The sequence below is a fragment of the Leptodactylus fuscus genome, chromosome 11 (genome assembly GCF_031893055.1).
Source record: "Leptodactylus fuscus isolate aLepFus1 chromosome 11, aLepFus1.hap2, whole genome shotgun sequence".
NCBI lineage: Eukaryota > Metazoa > Chordata > Amphibia > Anura > Leptodactylidae > Leptodactylus > Leptodactylus fuscus.
In genome coordinates this window covers 27,317,889-27,342,306 of record NC_134275.1, presented here as the reverse complement: position 1 = coordinate 27,342,306, position 24,418 = coordinate 27,317,889, and the positions used below count along the sequence as shown (strand labels likewise).

At 42.1% G+C, this 24,418-nt stretch overlaps 1 protein-coding gene across 2 annotated transcripts in view; it reads right to left on the bottom strand.

Moving 5' to 3' along the window:
* Positions 1 to 5,493: 5,493 nt before the first annotated feature.
* The window catches only part of NR6A1 (nuclear receptor subfamily 6 group A member 1), a 46,946-nt gene continuing 28,021 nt past the window's right edge, over positions 5,494 to 24,418 (bottom strand). For both annotated transcript variants that reach the window (XM_075260581.1, XM_075260580.1), the window contains exons 3-9: positions 23,010 to 23,065; positions 20,871 to 21,028; positions 20,555 to 20,782; positions 15,765 to 16,019; positions 8,701 to 8,822; positions 6,760 to 6,912; positions 5,494 to 5,657 (exon numbers count right to left, since the gene is read on the bottom strand). In XM_075260581.1, the coding sequence (XP_075116682.1) occupies positions 5,569 to 5,657; positions 6,760 to 6,912; positions 8,701 to 8,822; positions 15,765 to 16,019; positions 20,555 to 20,782; positions 20,871 to 21,028; positions 23,010 to 23,065 (1,061 nt within the window). In that variant the 3' untranslated portion in view covers positions 5,494 to 5,568. The remainder of the gene's footprint in view (positions 5,658 to 6,759; positions 6,913 to 8,700; positions 8,823 to 15,764; positions 16,020 to 20,554; positions 20,783 to 20,870; positions 21,029 to 23,009; positions 23,066 to 24,418) is intronic.

Genomic DNA, 24,418 nt, shown 5'->3' with positions numbered 1-24,418 from the left:
GTACATAATAAGACGTTTTCTAGGATGGACATCTACAGAGAGTCTCTTGTGTATCAAACCCCCTAATCCTTCCCTACAAGAAAAGCTAAAAGTACAAAGAACTTTTCCACCGTGTAAATATTTGTGAAGTTCTAATAAAAGCCTCCAAATACTTTAAAGTAAAGTTAACCAAACCTGGCAGACAACTACATTGTGTGCCTGGAGGCCTTGCGTATCATGAAGGTGGATGGACACCACTTTGTGTGGAAAACTAAATGGTGATCCATAGAAATTATGCATGTAAAAGCTATGACATATATGTGCTATATTTTATCACAAGCCAGTGTTTTAAGTGAAGGTCCCCCTTGGTGAACATTTGTGACTATAGGAACATGTCTCCTGAATTCCTGAAGGCCATTCATTTGGTTCAGATCATAAATGCAACAGAACAGAAAGTTTGTAGGCCTCTTTGTTCCTTTCTGGACTAAAGTTACAGAATCTATCCTTCCTGAAAAGATTAAGAGTTACTTACAACACAATGTTATTCAGCACAAACACCTAAAATTGTCATTAAAATACATTATTGAAAACCACAAGGTGAAAAGCAATGAAGTTGAATGCCAAGTAGCCCTAAGGCACGTGACTCTTGGCTGTTTTACATGATAAACTCTGTATTCGGAACATAAGTACATTATTAGGCACAACTACAATATTACATGGATCTTAGGCATGAGGTTATGTATTACATTGTCTTTGAGAACGCTAGTGACAGTCTCAGCCGATAAGTGATACCCGTATTACCTCTAAAAATTAACAAATGAAGGCTTTTCGGCTAGTACAGTCACTATGGGAGGGAAAGTAAGCTAATATTGATGTGCATTATTGGTGCTCTGAGGACACAATTGTGCAGCAGCTGGAAAACAGCTAGGAAGTCCCCAAAACCAAACACTGAATGGGCGTATGACTTATACTATATCTGATACAACTTGCTTATGAGACCCAAATCAGACAGCTCCGCTTACTGTTATACAGGAGGTAACATGTCATATAATGAATTAAGATCTCCTCTGACTTACTTTTTTTTTGGAGGGGGGGTGTTGACCATTGACTTAACATATCTCATTGACTGTCAGTAATTGTTTAAATGGGTTTTCCAGGTCTATGATATTGATTTCCGATACCACAGATGACCATTGATCCATTTATTAAAGAACTTCGGGCACTTGGGTGAGCTCCCCTTTCAGACTAATGGCATCATGCCCATTGGACAACAGGGCAATGGTGCAGCTCATTCTCATTTAAATAAATGGACTGGGCTACAATATCAAGCAGAGCTGGTATAGAAGGTACAGCACTGTCCTTGGTAAGGTCAAAGCACTTGTCCAAATGCCACAGCCCCTTCAAACAGCTGATCAGTGGAGGTGCTGGGTATCAGACTCCTACCAATCGGATATCTATGACCTATCCAAAGAATCGATCATCAGGAGATCAATATTATAGTCCTTGAAAACCCTTTTGACATCTAATTATCTTGCTTATGTTCTTCCCATGGACAGAAACGTATACAATGAGGTGAACCACTGGGTCATATGACAACAGTTTTGCATAGATAAGGAGAAATGGTACTGTAATATAAATTCATTACTATAAAAATTATGATAAGATCTTGTAAGGAGAAGGTGATCCTGCAAATTTTATGGGCCATTGAATGATGGAGACCATATTAGAAAGAAAAAAAATTGTGCCCAAGGCAGGTTCTAAAGGGGGATTCACATCAACACTGAGATGTTTTCAATCAACTGGACCTCCACCAATCACAAGAGTGGGGGTCATCCTGTTCGAGTAGAGCGGAGGCTGGGCAGTGCATGACTCTGCACCATCCAAATCTCATTCTGATGATCGGTGGATATCTCAGAGATCAGACAACTATCTCTTGTTTTTGTGAATTGGTGGTAAGTGTAATTCATGGGCAAAACCCCATTATACGGATTATCCAGGACTATGAGATTATCCAGGACTACGTCCTCTTCTCAGGCAGTGACATTATGGTATGTCTCTGAGAATCAGAGGGCACCAAAGAATAGAAGTCATACCCACCACTCCCTTGTGTCCTCCTATAGTCATAAGCTCACACTCACAATGACATAACTAATAATTAGCTTTTCTCATCAATATGTATTAGCCAAAACCAGGAGTGGATCCAACCCAGGGAAAAGGTGCTTTTTCCCATGTATAGATTCGAGTGCAAGATTTCGCTTAAAAATATCGATGTAAAATCCTGACCACAGATTCACTCTAGTGTGAATGAGGTTTACACAGTGCTTTAGTTTATCGGAGCTGTTGCTATAATAATGGTGAATTATCCCTAGCAGAGGAAAACGTAGATGACCAAAAAAGAAGCCAATTCTGCAGACCTGGATTTGGTTCACTACAGTTTGCTGTCCATAGGACCTTCTTGAGAATCACTGACGGTCATATGTATAAGCCAATGTCAATCTTAAAAATTAACCCTTCATGCATTCCAATTCTCTGCCCCATTACATAAGCTTAATTAAACTTGTTCATTTAATGTCAAAGCATTAGGAGTAAGGGAGTGTTCACACTACCGTCGGTGTCCGACAGATAGTGTCCGCTCAAAATCTGTCACGGACACTAGGAGCGGATACTAGCTGTGTCCGTGACACCTGTCATTTATTTCAATGGGCATCGGGTGCGTTCTTTTGCACTCCGTGCCCGTCCTTTCCTGTCCGCAAGTGAAGATGTCCGACTTCACAAGCGGACAGAGGAACCCTGCATGTAGGGTTTTTCTGTCCGCTTGAGAAGTTGGACATCTTCACTTGCGGACAAGAAAGGACGGGCACGGAGTGCAAAAGAACGCACCCGATGCCCATTGAAATAAATGACAGGTGTCACGGACACAGCTAGTGTCCGCTCCTAATGTCCGTGACAGATTTTGAGCAGACACTACCTGTCGGACACCGACGGTAGTGTGAACGCCCCCTAACTGTGAAGATGGAAACATTCAGGCAGTTTCTGAGCCAAAATTCTATTCTGCAGGGAGGAGAAGTTTGGCTGTTCCCTTTATATTTGCCTTTCCTTCTGAATCCACTTCTAGCATTGGTTCAATAAACCGCAGCGAAAATTGCACCAAGTAACTTGAGGAAATCTTAAATCATGAAAATGCAACATCTTTCCCTCTACCACAAAAACAATCAGGTAAAGTAAAAAATAAAAATAAAGCACAAATACACAAAATAAAACACCTAAAACAAAAGTTAACAATAAAACAGTTCTACGTATGCAGGTTAGAAACAGGGTTACTATGGCCATTTCCTCCAATTGTACATAGTACCATGGACTGACTGCAGAGCACAACCCCCCCCCCCCCCAAAAAAAAAAAAAATGTATGTAAGAGCAGTTAGATATCCAAAATAATACGTGACCAGGTATTCAAGACTAACTCTCCAATTAAACCAATGGATTGTATAGGAGTGCTCCTGTAGAGGACGTTGGTGTTTTTGGAACCAATCATTGGGATCTTCTTACAAGTAATATTTTCCAGGACTCTACTGTTCATTGAAACATCTTATATGATGATATGATACATATGATCTGCTGGCTCCCCTCAAGTATGCCTAGCTCTGTACAACTAGTCAGAATGCCTAAAGCTTGGCATCATGAACACTGCATTTTACCCTGTTCAAAGTCACAAGTTCTGGGTACTTGTGCGTGAGACTCTGCCCTAAGACCTGGTACTCACATGACAAAAAGAAGTACGCCATCTAATATATAGGCCAATTCTCTGTTCATAATGCAAGCTCGTAAAGGGCTCTGATCAAACAATAGTTCAGAAGATCTCGCACTCCCCTCTCATCTCACTTTTTAGGATGGCACAAAAGAGGTGATTCACTTGGCCCCACTACACCAGGCAATTATCAGGAAGATTATTCTGTCAATGGTTGCCCCAGTTAAAGTCCCTAAGGCCTTAGAAAATGACGCTCTTCTTAACATGATCTCCAAATACAAAAACAGCAATGACATTAAAGGTGCTATAACTAATACTAAGCGTATAGGATTCTAAAACCGTCAATCAATCTCAGAATACCAATACCCATATACTAAGACTTGGGTCTAACGCATGAAAACTAGGCCCCATGTGAATGAAGATGCGGTCGTGTGCATGGGATCTTACCATTCCCTCATTCAGATCTAGTATACAGCAAATTCATGAGTAGGCAAAGCTTATTGTATGTGCCCAAGGGAGGCCGTGCTCAGCACCACAGGATGGTGTCCTTCTACTAGTCTCTATGTACAAATGGAGGAATTGTAGGAAAAATGCTGAGAAAAACTAAATACTTTTTATGGTCATTTTATTTTCATTTCATACAGTATCTGGCTTTTGCACTTATATTTTATCACAATTAATTGGTTTAATGTTAGTGAAATACTTGATATTTTGGGAACCTTAGATGACCCCAATGGAAGAAAGCTATGAATCTACAAGACATCTACTAACTACAATAATGTTCTAAACAACACACAAAACTATATTTTACATTACTTGATGTAAAAGCAAGGAGGGGAAAAACATTTTTCATATTTTTTTTATATTTTATGTTATTTTTCTTTATTTTTTTACATTTTATATTGATTATATATTGCTTACTGAATTGTTTGGCTTTAAGGTATGACGGGTTAGGCTAGATCCATATATTAGATTAATATTGGCTAAACCGGAACATGTCGGGGGAAAGCAGAACCAGGACGTCGGATTATGACATATCTGAACCTTTTGTTCTTGGGAAAATTGATGCAAGTCAACAGCTTACTCCCCTGTGTATGGGATGTGGTGGCGGGAAACGGAGACTACTGATGCCAATGGACAGCCTTACATAGATGAAGACAATGTACAAAGGGTGACTTACAGGTTCCCCTTTTACGGCTGGAGTCTCCGCTGCAGATTTCCTGAATACTAGTGTGACCCTAGTGTAATTGGTATGCTCTATATAATTTATTATTGTGCGAAGCCAGACACTGTAAAATATTCGCCATTGATAAAAAAAAAATTTAAAAAATCAAGCATAAACCAAAAATGGTACAAGTTAATATCAGCATTTTTAACAATACAAATATTTTATGGACATTTTATTAAATTCATACAAAAATCTATAAAAAAAATATTAAAAATCGAGGTAGTTTTCTTTGTTCAAACTATTGAAATATTTTTCACCCACTCCCAACAAGAGAAAAAAAAAAAGCATATTAAAAAAAAAACCCATCAAAAATGGCAACACTGTAACACTTGTATCCCTCCCATAAAAAGGCTTTACAATTTTTTAGCTCTGTAAACAGCAACAAAATGCAACAACTGCATTTATGTTTGTGCACCCGTGTTGAAGATAATACATTCAACTCTGTCAAAAAATAAATAGATAAGAAAAGGAGTTTTAAAAAAACACAAACTTTAAAAGAAAAAAAAAATCCCATATAGGGACATCAAATTGTCTTTTTTTCCCTTTAACTGATGCAGGACAGCCCTGGTTCCCAGCTGTTTTCAGATCAGTTCTTCCCTTGTTCCTTGCTCATTCCTCACTCTTTAGTAATACTTGTCTTGTGTGAGTGAAGAAACGCTTTAAAAAGCAGCGGTAGCTGCTCCATGGGTACATGCAGCAATTTCCCTGTGTGAATCACAAATAATTATTTCAGTCAACACAATTTACTTTAAAAGATTTTTTAAAAAGTGGTAAAAAAAAATGTTTAAATAAAATAAAGAACAGAAAAAGCTGAAATGAAAAGCGTTAAAACTAAAATACGATAAAATGAAGATTCAAATGTAATTTAAAATGGCCATATGAGTAGAGATGAGCGAACACTGTTTGGAACGGCCGTTCCGAACAACACGCTCGAATAGAAATGAATGGAAGCGGCCGGCACACGGGGGGTTAAGCGGCCGGCCGCTGGCAAAGTCTACGTGCCAGGTGCTTCCATTCATTTCTATGGGAGCGTGCTGTTCGGATCGGCTGATCTGAACAGTGTTCGCTCATCTCTACATATGAGGGCTTAATGTTTGCCAGACAAATTGTTCTTCATAATGGTCCCATTTTATATTATGTACAATGTACTGGGAACCTGAAGAAAAACACTATGGTGTGGAATTGTAGAAAGTGGCTTTTTAAAAAAAAAAAAAAAAAAATAGGCTTCATTTTTATGGTGCAGCCAAGATTACGTGTTTACATGGATTCTATCTCTATACTCCAAATATACATATCATTTTATTTATTTACTACATATAATAATAGCAGCATCTCCACTGATTCTGGCAGGTTTTATCTTTTAGGTCCCACCATTTCTGAGCAATCAAAGCGGAAGACGGCAGTCAGGTAGCAGCAAACTAGGGGTGTGATTCTGAACTCTGCCACCGGCCGACTGATTCGAGATCTGATTCGAGCCCCTCTCTTGATATCAGAGCTGAAACAACACATCAGGCACCAAAACTACCTGAACTTATTGCTCAGGAATGTTGGGGGCTAGAGAGGAAAATTCCAACTGCACGAGAATCAGTGGAGAAGCATCTATTAACAGGTACTAAGAACGTGAATCGGTGGAGGTGGGATAAAATCCACTTTAAATATAGGATAGTGACAAGGAAATCAAAAATTCTTAAAAAAAAATTAAGGATATTTCAGCAACACATTCCATTTAATATTTATTCCTAGGACACCGCCTAACCTGATCCTGGTTGTTAACCTAGCCGAGGCCATCATGATGGACTGAACTTACCAGAAATGTAGCGAATCTCAGGTAAACACATCATGAGGTCTGCAAATCTGCTGGGTTGATGTGGATACCTGTACTCTGTAAAGTCCTGGCAGACGTACCAATACCTCTTATTCAGCTGCTCAAGTTGGGCACTACTGCTGAAACCTTGGATATCTTTTGAGAGAAAAAGGTAGAAAACAAATGCCCGTGAGGACCAGAGTTTCATTTTTACCTGAAAAAACCCTCTGATATTATAAAAAGTTTTTAAAAGGGAAAAGTGTATATGTATACATATGTGTGTGTGTATATATATATATATATATATATATATATATATATATATATTTTTATTATACACACACACACACACACACACACATACATATACATCCATATAAATTATTTTTAATACTACATGGTTTCCTCACTGGTCTCCGCTTCAGGGTTATTACCCTTAGGAAATGACTGACCCTTGGCAGCCAGTGTTTGGCTGAGCATTTCCCATGGGTCAAGAGACCAGGAAGTGAAGACCAGCAGGGGACCAGGCAACTTACCGTCCACTGAGTGGCTTCACTATGGGCAGATAGCCCACTTTATGACTACATAGTTTGAGGCATCACGGGTATCCATCTCTACGCTCTTTGAGAAGATTTGTCGTGCTGGTATCGAATATCTACCATATCCTCTCTTCTCCGGAGGGACGTACCCCGCCATCCACAAATACATGGTCAGATGGATAGAGGTTTTGGGTAGACAGATCTCCCAGACACACTGGCAGATCATATGGTCTTGCGCTAATCGTCCACTTGTATCACGTTCCAGGACACTCAGTATAAGTTGTTGAGGTTTTGGTGCCATACCCTGGTCCTCTTACATGACCTCAATTTTAGTATCCCTAAGACCTGTTGGAGACGACTTTCTGGGGTGGGCACGTTGTACCACATCTTTTGGAACTGCCCCTTAATTCCTGCTTTCTGGACAGAGGTTAAGGTGGTAACTGATAAACTCTTTCTCCAGCGTGCCCCATTGGATTCTCATATTTACCTGCTTAACTTGCCTCCTATACACCTTGGTAAAAAAAAGACCTCCAAACTGTTCATGCATCTCTGCTAAAACACTTGTGGTCCTCCACTGGTAAAGTCTACACCTTCCTACCTGTCCTTATAGCACGTCCATGATGTGCCCAGCTTGGAGTTTCTTACTGCCACACTCAAGAACACAACTGGTGCCTTCCTGTAGATCTGGTACCCATGGGATACGCATTGTGTTCTTCATAGTCTCTGACCCCCTCCCTCTTCCCCCTCCCCCCACCCCATGAACGTTGTCTCTTCTGCTTTTCCTTGTTTGGAGGGTTTTCTTGATTATTAATTATTCTACGATGTTTTTTCCTGAATTTTTGTCCCCTTCTCTTTTCCCCTTTCCTGACTCTCTTTGCATTTTATTCACGTTACCTTACTGTTTGCATTTGGAAATTTTTGTAAACTCCCAATAAGTATTAGTCAAAATTTTTTTTAGATTTTTTCCATTATTCGTTTAAAAAAACGTTGAAAAAAAAAATAGAAAAAGGTGAAGTTAACAACGTTATGAAAAATATCAATCTGGCAAACAAGGTTGGCACAATATTAACCATGAGTGTATTGTGTGGTCACCGCATTGATCTACTAGGGTCATCCTCCTCAGATAAAGCGAGAACAGCTGGTGATCTGTCACACAATCCTTATTTGGACAGGACTAATCTTCCAGTGCTGCTGCTCGTAATACATATGTGATGTGACGCCTGTTCTGGCCTTGGTGGCCGCGGTAAAGTGCTATTAAATTGTGATTAATAAGTGGAAAGTTACGTGAACTGAATATGAATCCCAAAAAAAAACCAACCCTCACTTACTGCTATACCGCCACCTAGTGTTAACCCCGTCACAGTAAATCTGCCAATGTGAATGACAAGATCCAGCAGACACTCACCTTGATTCAGGAAGTTGATGACTTTCATGCAGACGTACTCTTCATTGGTTACCTTGAGTTGGCCAAACTTTCGGAATAGGTAGATGAGTCTCTCCATCACTTCCATACTCTCTTCACTGAAACTAAAAGTCAGTAGAGGAAGATCAGGTTGTCTAATGGGAGTAGATAGTTATATAAAGAAGAGGGATAGAATTTTTTTATTTTGTAATTTATTTTTGATTCAATTTTTTTTTTTTTTTTTTTGGGGGGGGGGTATGGGAGTGAAAACCAAAAGAATAGAAATGCTGAGGCACATTATAGTCACTAGTGCCCCCTACCTGTATAATTTAGTACTACTGCTACCTAAAAATGTCATATCTTACCCATAACCATCTGCAGTTAGGTGGTCTCGGGACCATCATTCACTTAAAGAGGACCCATCACTAGGTCAAAGAAGCCCAGTAACATGCATCATGTGATCGGCGCGGTCACCCGCAGCATTTTGTTAATCCAAATCCATTCAGCCACCCCGCAGATATAAGTGCCGGGTGTGTTTGCGTCCCTCCAGACTCACACTGCCTAATCTCCTTTGTCAACTCGGGGTTACCATTCCCCTTGTCAATTTGTTCACCTAATTCTAGGAGGAATGATGGAGGATTGGCATCGTGCAGCGTTATAAAAAAAATGTATAGTTTATGGAGTATAGAATGGCCACATGTAACAAGAGATCCCCCGAAGAGGCCGCCGCAGAGCAGATGACCAACCAGCAGCATCTTCTCCTGGACACTTGCAGAAGGTCTTGGGAGCGATCGGCTGATCACAGTAGTAGCCCCCATATTATTAATAGGGTTATTGGTGGTAGTCCAGCACCAATGAGGAGTCTTTATAGTGTAAACTAGGCTCAACATAAGTATCAATATGCCAAACTAATAAAACATTAATTTGTATTAGAAAGAAGCCTTGAAGATTACAGACGTCCATCCAGTCTGGAGACAGGACATCAAATAATGCATTTCCCTGCAGCGCCACCGCAAGGGAAAATTAAGCATTACACAGTTTCCATTAAAACCAATGAACTGAAAAAAAGTGTAGCTCTTAACCTGTGATACATGTACCCCAGGGAGTGTGTGCCATGGATGGGAACCATTGCTTTGAGTGGCAGATTTAGTTAGAGCTCAGTTTCTGAGGCTCCTGGGGGCTAGTACCCACCCAAACCCCCCACCAGATTCAAATACTGTGGCTGCCAAGCAGAGGCAGGTATGAGAAGGCACTCCGTGCTCAGCAATCCTTGACAAGGGACTCCCACCTACATTAACAATCAATTTCCTCATACGGTTTAGGAAAATAGGTTTTGGCCCCTTTAAAGACTTCCTTCTGTTAGGCTTATGCTGATGTATTTCTTTACACTCTACAAAAGACAAAGCCGTTCTCAGCGCTGATGTTTACAGCTGGGATAGAGGGGAGTGATGGGGCAGCTGCAGAACACAGGCTGGCATGGCCTCAGGTGGGAGTCGAGACAAACCGGACAACACAGTGTACAGGAAACAGAAGAATTAGTGAGAGCGAGCGCGGCAGAGCGGCACAGACACGGCGGCTTCCACCATAATCCTCTAATTAGATGGATAGTTACTGTTCCCTTGAACTGCTCACCCAGAGGGAATCTATTACACCCTCCATGTATCCACACACATGCTGGCAACTCCTTCCTCTGCACGATGGATGACTTACAGACGACTTGTGTAAACCATGGTATATACTGTACAGTCTCCACCATAACCCAGCAAACAAAGAGCATTACACATTTACTCCAGAATTTTTTTTTTTTTTAAAGTTTTTTCTTTTTTTTTTTTTAAACTATTTATTTAAAATATCTGTTCTAGGAAAAGCTGTGTGACAAATCTGGTCTCTACTATAGGTCCAGTACGTGGTAGTAACTTTCCTAGGGTTCTGAACAGTCATTTTATATTATTCTATAGGAATAACCACATATAAAGACAGCGAGAAATATGTGCAATTCAGGACTCTAGGAAAGCTGGATGATATCACGTGGCCATATATCTGTTTCCACCTTGAAACATACATCACTGAAGAACTTACTGTTGTGATTTGAGTTTTAAGGATAAGAAGCATATTTAAACATTTTTGATTTTATTTTTCATTTTCCATGTTGCTCTCTATCTACCTATAATTTTTTTTTTTTTTCTTTTTTAAAGTGCTAGGTCCTGCAATTTTTACTCTAACGGTGAAGCCTAATAATAGACACTTGGCAATTCTGTAGGGGTTTTCTTTTCAGCAGTCACCTCATTTACCTCACAGACCGGATTACAATAGAAGACAATACCTCTATAGATAACACCATTACTGACAATAGATAACTCTCCCTCCCTGCAAAAAGCATGCCTTAAAATCTCTAGGTAGACTTCAATAATAGACTAGTGCCAGAAAAGAGGCTCAGGTAAGATGACGCAAAATAGAATTAAAATAATCTTAAAAAACAAACAAACTTGAAAACACAAAATAGAAGAAAAAAATAAAAATTTTAATAACTAAAAAATTGGTGACACTTTCCCTTTAAAAGCAAAACTCCAGTCAAAAGTGATGTCATGTTAAATCTAGTAAAGGAGGGTACATGACTTCCATCTTTGCCATGCAAATTAGCTCTTCTCCAAAAGGAAGAACTGACTGTAGCACTACCTTAGGCCGCCAGGTGGCACTAGAGAGATGGTTTTCTTTGTTTCAAATGAAAGCTCATTTGCATATGTTATTCCCATGTTTCCCTGATCTCCTTAATAAGCACCAGTAATCCTCTCTACCTTCTGTTCATTGTTGTGTACTTTCCCCAAGACCCTGCAATCAGTATAAGACTTAGTTTTTTAGTGTGCCACACAACCCCCCCCTCCCAAAAAAAAAAAAAAAAAAAAAAAAAAAGAAAAGCAAAAAAAAACCCACTGTTTATTTTTCAGCTCCGCCTCAGCCAAAAGAATATTTTTGGAGTGTTGAAATTCTTTTCACAAGACTGAATGCTCACAATGAGAAACAGCAGGTGCAAAGATTGCAGAATTGCCAGGTGCGGGAATCCCACGCCAAGGCGTCCTAATGACCTGAACCCTCCAGTGCAACGGAAATTCCTCTAATATCAATCCAGGCAGCTACCATTATCCCCAGTGCCTTCAATTCACTGCTCAATTATGTTATTTTAGAAAGTTGTTATGGATGACGTCCTCCAGCCATTGGTTGTGCCATGTCACTGGTGGGCACATCGCTACTGATCAGAGTCTGGGGTATTAGTACTAGGAGAGTACCCTTTCTACCCTAGTGAGGTGAATATATATCCTTCTGACCTGGATATAGGTAATGTGAACACAACATGTGGCGACTCTGGGGTGAGTGGAGTAAGTCGTCGCCAGATGCCTTTGGTCCCAAGTTATCTCTTGGAGAGGAACAAAAGACTGGTTGTGATAAAACTGATCATGTCCTGTCTTTTTACATTAGGGTCACACTAGTGTTGGGGGGGGGGGGGTCTCTATTCTTCGAAAACCCGCAGACTCCATAAATTATGCATATGCAGAATGAGTTCAGGCCCACCACAGATGTGAGCTGGTGTATCAGGAGATTAGGCCGAAAAGTAAAAATTCTGAGAACAGTCAAAAACACTCAGGGATTTCTTAACTGAAGTGGGTGTTAATATAATTTTGTGCAAATATATTTTACTGTACCATTATATTATGGGGCAAACCATTATGGGCATCTATATACAAAAGAGTAAAGTTGGCTGAAACCACTAATTCCAACAGGACCAGCCGACTATCTTACATGCATCTGGGGGTGCCAACTCCCCAACACCACCCCCCACAAACAGACGACATGGGGTGAAACAATCAGACATGCTAAATTCCAATCTCACAAGGATATCTGGTAGCTGCCTGCTCTCCACTGAGCGTACATACATATACCCTTGGCCAATCCGAGTATGCACCTGGATGAGGGTGTCCAGAGGAAGCCGAGCAACATGTATGACAGCTAATAAAGTTGAAAGGCCATTGTTATATTTCTAGGGGTGTCCAGAGATCCTCGGATAATGGAAACTGAAGACCTATCCACGGGATATGTCACCAATATCAGACTGGAGGCCGTGCTCTTAACAGTTGCCAGAAGCCATATATACAAAGTGTATGACTGGATGGAGGTCTGCTTCCTATTGAATTGAACGGTAGCAGAGTTGCAGATCTGTGGGACCACTACTACAGTATATACAGTTTCAGCTTCGTACATTGCACGGGGGTGCCAGGGAACCATTCCTGCGGAGAGGCCATCATTATCCATTAAGCAGAAGTCTTCGACAACCCCTTTCAGCAGTCTAGTCTGACAAAACCCTTGAAAACACTGACTGGCAATACTCAGATAATGACAAAGGACACAAGTGGCACTTTTTTCACATTAATCCAGAACAGTGGCTCAAAGGTTAGCACTGTAGCCTTGCAGTGCTGGAGTCCTGGGTTCAAATCCTGCCAAGGGAAACATCTGCAAGGAGTTTGTATGTTCTCCCCGTGTTTGCGTGGGTTTCCTCCGGGTACTCCGGTTTCCTCCCACTCACCAAAGACATACTGATAGGGAATGTAGATTGTGAGCCCTATATGGGACAGTGACTGACAATATCTGTAAAGCGCTGCGGAATATGATGGCGCTATATAAGTAAGCATAATAAATAAATCCTATTTCCTTTGAGTAAAAGACTATATTACTACAGCAGACCGGCCGTTCACTAGACTGACATGCAGCTGAAGATACAGAAATGAGCAGAGAAATGACCGGAATCAACAAATCACAGGATTAGATAAGACTTCTGAGCAATGGAAGCCTTTCCTAGAGTCAGAGTCTTCACGGCTGTTGAGCAATGTCACCAATAAATGGAGGGCTTGTGTTTGACGCCTGGGTGGAGGAGTTCTAGAAAGGAGTCACGAATAACCAGGTCCAGATAAGTTTTGGGTGTGCGAGCTTGTTAGGGGCTCCCTGGAGCTGGCCAGAGGCTGGTGCAGCTGTGCATGAACCCACAAGCAGCCCTAAATCACCCTGTAATCTGCCGCCCGATAAAGGGCGATTATATAAAAAAAAACAGGTCGTAAATCACTGGCATATTACATAGCCCCAGAAGCAGATAAGGCGAGATTTAGAGACAGACCAATACATGCAACTTAAAGACCCCAACTCATTTCTGTCAATTAATGGCTGAGAGGTCAGAGGTCAGAGCTGTAAAATCATTTTACATTTATATTAATGTGATATCTGAACTTTGGTGATGTGGGTGAGGTAACTCGGAGGGTAATGTGGCACGGCTGTTCCATGCCATCAGTTAACCAATTGTGAGCAGAAGGGAAGTGTTCATTGCAGGGGCAATACTGTCCCTTAACTGTGGTTTTTGCTCAAGTCATGGTCCATTGCTATACACTGTGCATAAACAGACCAGGGTCTGTACTGAGACCAGCCTCTGCCATAAATGATGTAGACCTTGGACTTTTTACGTGTTCACATGACGCAATGCTCCGCAATGTCAGATACAGTACAGAATGTCATCTCCCTAAAGAACTGGCCAAATGGACAAGAAAATGGCAGATGAGACTCAATACTGATGTGTAATGTTATATATTTGGGCTATTTATTCCCTGAATGGATAACTATAGGCTAAGGAAATGAGTGTTATTGTTAATAATACACTAAAATATAGTACTCGTTGGCTTTTCTTGCAGCAGACTGGCACTAAGATATTGCTCTGTATTAAAGGGATCCTATCAGTCAGACACAATTTTTCCTAGGTACCACATCGGAATAGCCTTCTATTCTTCTCCTACCTGTGCATGCCCACAGGCCAAGAGAAAATGACCACTTGCACAGTATTGGAAGCAGTGGCGTAACTAGGAATGGTGGGGCCCCGTGGCAAACTTTTGAATGGAAAGAATTTCTTTTAACCAAAGTGTATTTTTTGTGAAATAACATATTTTGGAACTTTATAATATACTATTGTGCATTGCTGCTGTCAGTGAATGGAAACCAACAGTAGCTATGTAGTGAATGAAATTACACAAATCCCATCCACACAATGCAGCAAACTCTGAAGGCAAAGTGTCTTGTGCAGTGGGTTGTGAACGCCCAGCTGGGGGCAGCTGGAGGGGGACATTACACCCTGGGGGTACCTGGAGGGTGACATTACACCCTGGGGGTACCTGGAGGGTGACATTACACCCTGGGGGTACCTGGAGGGGGACATTACACCCTGGGGGTACCTGGAGGGGGACATTACACCCTGGGGGTACCTGGAGGGTGACATTACACCCTGGGGGTACCTGGAGGGGGACATTACACCCTGGGGGTACCTGGAGGGGGACATTACACCCTGGGGGTACCTGGAGGGGGACATTACACCCTGGGGGTACCTGGAGGGTGACATTACACCCTGGGGGTACCTGGAGGGTGACATTACACCCTGGGGGTACCTGGAGGGGGACATTACACCCTGGGGGTACCTGGAGGGGGACATTACACCCTGGGGGTAGCTGGAGGGGGACATTACACCCTGGGGGTACCTGGAGGTGGACATTACACCCTGGGGGTAGTTGGTGGGTGACATGTCTGCCTCTAGCTGCCCCCAGTTTAATGTCCCCCTCTAGTTTCTTCATACTGTGGGGCAATTGGAGGAGAACATTATAATGTGGGGTCATTATAATGTTAGGGTGGATGAGAATGGGCAGGGCCAATGTAGAAGTAGGTGGAGCTAAATTTGCATAGCGCACCACACATTCTGTTCCTCTTTCTAGCTTTTGAAAGTTGGGAGGAATGTTATAAATACTAGCCCTCTTAAAAATAAAAATTTTCCCCTTAAAAAAAAGCCCTGATTAAAAATAAGTTTCTCTTTCATAATAGCTCTCCCTTATAGATAAACCTTGGCACAGGGCCCACCAATGTGTTAAAATGGCCCTGGGGCCAGCCACATAGTGACCACAAGCCATGTCAAAGACCATCAGTTTTCAGCAGTTTATGACTGAGGTTTTTTAAGCACATACAATACAATTTCCCATACATCGGGCACTCACCTATGCAGCTCCTCTTCAGAGGGATTGTATTTAGATGTGACATCCGCTAGATCCCCGAAGATCTGTTTGTTGTAAGTAGTGAATGAGGAGAGTACTAATAACTCTTGCCATGTAGTACTCAGCAGGCTCGTGTAATCCTTAATGGTAAGATCGCAGAAAAACGGCAACTTCTTCACCCATATTATCTGACGGAACAGGAGCTCATCTGCAAGTCGACACAGCAAGGCTAAAAGCTCAGACTGAGTAACCTTGTACCTGAGTGTGGAGAAAGAAAGACGTCCATGTTAGGAGATACAATGAGAAAAACGTAAAAAAAAAAAAAAAAAAAAGTAAAATAATAATAATTATAAAGTAAAGTATAATGTTGTGCAAATTACTAGTATAACATGTATTGAGAGGTGATCCTTGTGTTCATCACAGGCAGCAAATGAACCTACCAGTGGCGTAACTAGGAATGGCGGGGCCCGTGGCGAACTTTTGACATGGCCCCCCTTCCCCTCCCGACCGACACCAAAGACCTCGACCGACCCCCTCCTACGCATTCCTGCGCATTCCATTATGCCCCATAGTGGCCCCTTCACACAGTATTATGCCCCATAGTGGCCCCTGTACACAGTATTATCCCCCATAGTGGCCCCTGCACACAGTATTATCCCCCATAGTGGCCCCTGCACACAGTATTATGTCCCATAGTGGCCCCTGCACACAGTATTATCCCCCATAGTGGCCCCTGCACACAGTATTATCCCCCATAGTGGCCCCTGCACACAGTATTATCCCCCATAGCGTCCCCTGCACACAGTATTATCCCCCATAGTGGCTCCTGCCTGAGTATTATGTCCCACTGTGGACACCCATAAACAATTATTATACTCTGGGGTCTTTTCAGACCCCAGAGTATAATAATCGGAGACCCAGGGGGAGAAAAACATAAAAACCCCTCTGTTACTCATCTATCTCCCGTCTCCTACGCTGTCGGCCTCCGAAGTAGTTGATCTTCAATGACGTCAGACGTCACATGACCTGGGACGCAGGCCAGGGTCATGAGATGTCAGACGACTAGGCCGAAGTCTGCAAGGATCGTGGAGAGGTAAGTAACAGTGTTTATGTTTTTTTTACCTCCCCCGGTCCGAAAAGACCCCCGAGAATAATGATGGCAGCGGTAGCGGCTGTCACTGGGCCCCTAATGTCGCGCGAGCCCTGTGGCAGCTGCCTCTGCTGCTATGGCGGTAGTTACGCCACTGGATCCTACTAATTCTCAGGTCGTGTATTGTCTATGGTTGATCTGTATTTCACAATGTTTTTATTTGCTATACTTCCCAATGTTTTTGGGTTTGTAAAAAGTGGACAGTTCATGGCATCCATAGACCTCTGTGGTCTACAAAGCAGATCAAAAAGAACATTACAGTGCAGAAGAGAAGAGGCAATGACCACGATGATCTAAATGTAAATGCTTTTATTAAAGGGGCTCTATCTGCAAAATTAAGCTGTATAAGCACCTCAAATGCGTGAATAGCCTTTAAAAAGGCAATACAGGCACCGCTAAGCTTAATTTTAACCCCCCCCCCCCCTCCATTTTAAATTAAAACTATAAAAACGTATATGTAAGTCATATCTGTCGTGCACCCTGGGCGGTGATACACAATCCGACATCTTCTGGCACGCCTTCCTCTTCTTTCGGTGACGCCCTCCAGTCCCGGCTTCATCGTCATCTTCTTCCGGCGGTTCAAATCTGATTGGATCAAATATGGCACGTGCACACTGCCATTGAGAAAAATGGCGCCAGAGAGTGCACAGTAGCTCCGGAGGGCGCACTACTGCGCACGCGCCGGATTTCAAACAATCAGATTTGAACCGCTGGAAGAAGAGGACGATGAAGCCGGGGAAGAGCCAGGACCGGAGGGCCTCCCGAAAGAAGAAGAAAGAAGAGGAAGACGTGCCAGAAGATGCCGTCGGATTGTGAATCACCGCCCAGTGTGCACACTAAGGTATGATTATAACCCGACATGTAGATTTTTGCTGTCTGCTTGAAAAGTCGGACATCTTTGGGAACGGACAGTTAAGGACACCCATGGACAATAAAAGAACGCACCCGACGTCCATTTAAATGAATGCAAAATTTCACGGACACAGCTAGTGTCCGATGCTAATGTCCGCACAAGATTTTGAACGGACATTAGCAGCAGACACTAGCTGTTGGACGCCGACGATAGTGTGAACGCTCCCTCACAGTTCGGGACCGTGCACATGACAAAGTGTGCATCCGAGTTGGGGGCAGATTTGATCACATAATGCAGTCAGATGAGTGCATTCACATGTAGGGGCTGTCAAATCCATTCCGTTCCAAAAATATGCATGATTACTATCCTGCTCAATTCCATCCAGGAGAATAGATTTGCATATTTTTACCCATAATCCCTAGCGGAGCAGGAATGACTTGTAAGTCTCCGTACTGCCTATGTAGGCAAACACTCTCCCTAATGTGGACGAGTGCCCCCATACCCTGGTCTATAGTCTCTCACTCTGCTAAATCAGTATCCCTACGCTATGCGGAGGATGGCCCAATAGGCCGAAACAGCGCTGTCCATAGCTGGGAATCTGTTCCTTTTGGGACAGAAATACTGATTTAGCAATTAAATCCACATTATGATTAAAAGACTTTATAACCGAGTCGTTCATGATGTTAAGGATGCTGCCCTCTATAGGGTGGTGTACAGAGTGCACTCTGTTCTCCTAATTCCATCCAGGAGAATAGATTTGCATATTTTTTACCCATAATCCCTAGCGGAGCAGGAATGACTTGTAAGTCTCTGTACTGCCTATGTAGGCACACACTCTCCCTAATGTGGACGAGTGCCCCTATACCCTATCCTGCTCAGTGTTATAGAACCAGAATGGATCCAGAAACCCCATAGACATGAATGAATTTGGATGTCACTCATCCAACTTCATTCTGTATTAAACACGGCTCCGAACTCTGATGCACACTAGGTCGTATGCATGGGCCCTTAATGTCCATTGCTGTCATCCAGTGATGGCTGACTCTAGTGTGAACATAACCTCACATATACTGTAATAAGACAGAGCCTGGTGGATGCAGGAGCATTCCGCAGGGACCTGGAAGATCTGGCCATTCTTCCGAGATGCCAGGTGGTCACCCATTTTAGTGGGAGCCTCCTGCACATTTTGGGAGTGTTAGCGAGTATCAGCAATGCTCATCCTGCCCTGGGGTTGGGCAATGTATTTGGACGTTTAGCTAAGATGATCCAGGAAATGGCATTGGGCACTCCATTTAATAAAACCTCATATCAAACCCTCCCCAGTACAGACCGATACCAACTTTTTGATGGTCTAATTTTTCTTATTGCCTTTATGAAAAGAAATGAGTTTCTACTTTTCTTGCTCAATGCGAATCTATTATAACTCAAAAGCCATTTCCTTCCAGGAACGGGGGCTTCGCATGTTATAGCTCTTTGTATTACTATGCTAATGAGCGTTTTCTGCCCCTCCAATACTAGAATATTTATAACTAAACATCTATAGTTTTTATCATCTGCAATTAAATGGCAGAGAATAAGAACCAGTGTTCACAAGTCAGCGACGAATGACAATATACAAGGTTGGAGGAGCGGAAAAGTCGATTTCAAGGTGACTTGTGGTGCAGGAGTCATTCTGAAATAACAATGGCAGTTTTATTGAAAACTTTAGAATTCTTATATCCTGTCACTCCAATATTAGAATATATCAGTACCAAGGATGCTTCACATAGGCGAGGTGACATTCAACAATGCCATAGTGAAAAATTTATAAGTCCATCCAGAAAAGAAAAAAAAAAACTGGCCCTCCTATTTGAATATGAGCTAAAGTGTAGTGTAATGATGCTAATTATCTAACCTTATAATGAAGTTATGTGCTCCCCTCTGAAGCGCTGACCTCCTCTCTGCTTCTCTGATGAGTGGGGAAATATAATAAGACTGGCCTTTCCTATACCAGACAAACGTTTCCCCTGCTGACGTGAGATGGAACACTGCAAAGGGTTATCAAGCCCTAATAATTGATCTAACCATCTTTAGGAAAGGACACCAGTTAAAGATTGTCAGGGGGTCTGTGACTCAGGTGTCTGAAGAGGCTGCAGCATTGTGATCTCTTCACAGCAAAGCAAGCACAGTGTTTAGTGTTTAGTGGCTGTGCTTAGTCTTCACTTGAGTGGGACTGAGCTGTGATCAGATCCTGTAACGCCACATGACCTATGAAACAGAAGCGGCGCTCAGGGAAAGCAACAGTTAATAAATCCCAGAAAGCCCTTTCAAGCTGTTCCTCTAATACGCCTCCTGGATAGTTATGAATTAGTTAAAACCTGAGGGTTACCATTTTCGTTGCCAATTGGGTGTTTGCCAATACAGTTTGACATCCGATGATTAGCATTTATTGCCTAAAGGATGTAATACCAAGTTGTCAATTTAATCATATATTTCCAGGAAGCATAACAAAGGGACAGATCTAAAAAAAAAAAAAAAAAAAAAAAAAAAAGTTCATTTCATGGGAAACACAAGTGTTCATTAACATATTATTGTGTTTCTCAATATGCAAATGAGCTCTTTGAAGCAACAAGGGTGTTGCCGCATAATTCATTGGAGCAATGACATCGTCCTGATTGTTTGATTCTGATGACCCTAAATTACCTATCTGCAAGTTTTGGTGACAGACTCACTTAAAGGAGTTGATCCTCTACAGCTGAGGTACCAGCAGTGATGCCCCTTATAATGATTGTCTAGGACTGGCACACTTACCCCTCTTCAATCAGCATCGGGGTGTTGAGTGGCTCCACATCCTCAGCAGCTAGCAGCTGGTTAATAAGAGTGTGTGACTGAGGGTCTAGACTTCGAGGTTGAGAAGGGATCAAAGCAGAATGAGTAGAATAGCTAAAAAGATGAGGTAGATACTGATAGTGCGTTGGTCCAGGGGTCCCCAAATACTGGTCCCGTAAGGAAGCAAATCCATTCAGTTCCATTGATCTACTGTAGACGAAGACAGACAACAATGTCAGCATAAAATAAAACAAACCATCGACACTTGATACATCATGACCAGCAAAGTCCATGTTACCTTGAAGAGGGTGTGGACACAGGAGATGGCTGGTTGCTCTCCGAGACTGCATTGCCTGGGGAGCTGTGGTCACTGTCGCCATTGTTACTCCAAGAAGTATTAGCTTCCTCCTCAAACTCTTGACCAGACATTATCCTTTCAATCTCTTCATCTGAAATCTGAAAGAAGAATTTAGAGAGCAGGGGTAGGCAAGCTTTTATGTTCAGCGTGCTGATTTAAATGTAAAGTGCCAGTCAAACATTGTAAGTCTGACGACCCCTAAACTAAAGTCATACACCAGAAACCCATAACACAGAAGTGCTGTCGCAAGATGCTTCAGGAGATATGCGCTTACTGCTATTTCTTGGGACGCATCTGTACTTTACCATTAGAAGCAATGAAAGTGCATGTGCAGCCCCCAATTAGTGGTAAATGCACGTGTCCAGGAGCACCGTATGGCAGCAACCTTATGGTGGAAACACACTATGTATCTGGTTGCAAAAACACACCTTTTACTGAATAATATCCCATAGCGGCCCCTGCACATGGTATTATGTCTTATAATTTTCCCTCCACATAATATAATAATCCAATTTCAATAATATTCCAATTTTTTACATTCACTATTATTAACAAGCGGAGCTCCAGTGGAGGTGATAAAACATTAAAAATAATGATACTCACCTTCCTTGCACTCCAGAGCTGCTCCGTTCTCTTTGGCGCTTTTGGAAGTCAGCGACCTTTGATTGGGTCTCAGGGGTCACGTATGCGTAATGATGCCGACGTGACCCCTGCAGCCCTATCAGCCGTCTCTTACATAGGGTAGAAGCGCCGAAGAGAACAGAGCAGCTCAGAGCACAGGGAAGGTGAGTGACATTACTTTTTATGTTTCATCACCTCCCCTGGGGCTCCGCTTATTATATTCCGGGGTTTCAGTTTCAGCGAGGACTCGAGCTGCCCGTACCAGGTAAATAAACATTGCATGCCACTTTTGGCACGCATAACGGGGGTTGCCAACTCCTCTTATAGAGCAACATCTCAATGACATTAACATGGCGATTCTGCCATCTGCAGTAGAACCTGTATTGTCGGTTGGCATCTGCTTTAATACTATGATAACAGACGGTCAATGGAGATGAGCGAGTACTGTTCGGATCAGCTGATCCGAACAGCACGCATGCATTGAAATGAATGGATGTAGCCGGCACGCAGGGGGTTAAGCGGTCAGCCGGCGTCAAAGCGGAAGTACCAGGTGCATCCATTCATTTCAATGCGTGCGTGCTGTTCGGATCGGCTGAGCCAAACAGTACTCGCTCATCTCTAATGGTCAATACTATTACAATGGGGAATCATGGCACCTCAAATTTTGCAAATGCTGAACCTTTAGAACTGGATTGGCAGCTAGCAATAGGCCATTTACAACAGAGCAGTCTATACTGCATAGTTATGAACAATACAAAGCAATGTCACCATACATATAAGTGGGACTGTGTCATACTGAATTGCTGATCGGCGGGGGTCCAATCATTGATTCTCAGAGGGGGGGGGTAAGGTACCTTGTTGTGAATTTAGCAGTAGTGGACACAGATTCCTCTGCTCCATTAATTTCAGTGGGAGTGTTGGAGATAGCCGAGTGCTGTACTCCAGTACTCCCATTCACAACTGGAGTAAAACATCCCCCTTTTATTAGGATCAGCAATGCTGCAGTGGGCACAATCACACACTCGTATGGCACGGTGCTTAGATAAGTAACAAAGGAGCCACAATGCTCCAGTCAGGGCTCTTGTCCCCTTGCTCAGCTGATCGGTGAGGGGCCCAATAGTTACCAATTATACATGAGAAAAGGCCATTAAGGGGGTTTCCACATTAACATCACTTAGCCACTATCCACAGTGTCTGATTATTGGGGGTCCAGTGTGAAAGCAGTGACAAGTGCATGTGTGACCACCACTACGTTCACTTCTATGTGATGGATAAGGCTTCACCAGGGCCAAAGTGAATGGAGTGACTGACATACATCATGCAATCTCTCCTTTCACCTCATACACTGATCCCATATCCTATGTGAGAAACCCCTTTACCTGAAAGATCCGGACAACAGCTTTAAGATGCTCTATTTTAGAAAATACAGAAAAATATGGGAATGGCTTTTATCCTTACTTGCACAGGACCAATACTCTTGTTTCTTCCACCTGGCATCCCATCTTCTCGGATTGCTATAAAAAATAAATAAAAATAAATAAATGCAAATGAAATAGGTAAAATGTAGATATGTAATAATCGATACATTGTACAGCATAATCATACCAGAGGACTTCCAGGGTTTACACAGAAAAAAAGAGGAGGGGGGAGGGGTGGTGTTGTGTATGTACAAATCATGGCCACAAGGTGGCACTGTGCTCCATAAAATACTCTACAATATTGTCAGGCTGGAGCAGAATGGGCCATGTGCGGATATCTGAGAAAAAAACCCATATGGACACAATGTTCATATAATAATAATAATAATAATAATAATAATAATAATAATAATAATAATAAAAAGTAACCTCTTTAACCTATTTTCATCACATTACTGCTAACTAGAGATGAGCGAACAGCGATCGATCGAATTGGTATTCAATCGAATATCAGGCTGTTCGATATATTCAATTCCAATCGAATAACGCGGCAAATGTAGTAAAAATTCGTATCCCCTCCCACCTTCCCTGGCGCGTTTTTTGCACCAATAACTGTGCAGGAGAGGTGGGACAGGAACTACGACAACGGAGGCATTGAAAAAAAATTGGAAAAACCCATTGGCTGCCGAAAACATGTGACCTCTGATACATAAGAATAGTGTCGGCCATCTTCGTCTCATTTACGTTTTGGAGTGATAGGGAGAGCTTGTTCTCAGTGTGAGAAACAAAGTTAACTTGCCATTTATGCAGCAGGGGACAAGCTTTTGGGATAACACTGATGTACAGGCCTCAACCCCAACCTCAACTCACAAGTGTCAGTGTTACAAGTAGTCAATATTTTTGACATGTGGAAAGAAACCCCGAGCAAACACATGGAGAACTAGCAGATGTTGTCTATGGTTGGATTCAAACCCATGACCCCATGCACTAACCACTGATCTCTTATATATAGTATGCTATATACAGTATTCACACAGGTACGGCCATTACACGGGTATTCCCCACTATCTGTACCTGTGTGAATATTATAGCATACTACGATATATATAATAGAGTACCATTATATATAGTATAACAGAATAATAGAGCACAAAACTATACACAGTATAACAAACACAAATCAATTACACTGTATAAAACTATTATATAATACTATTATATAATAGAGTGATACAGTAAACTATGTAAAGTATGACAAAACACCGCATAGTGTAACATAATACTATAGTATTTTCCTTTATATAGCGGCAACATATTCCGTATCATTCACAATCTAAACTCTCTGTCAGTATGCCTTTGGAGCAATTCTAATATATATATATATATATATATATATATATATATATATATTCGTATAATATTTCATTTCTCCTTGCGATCTTAGAGATC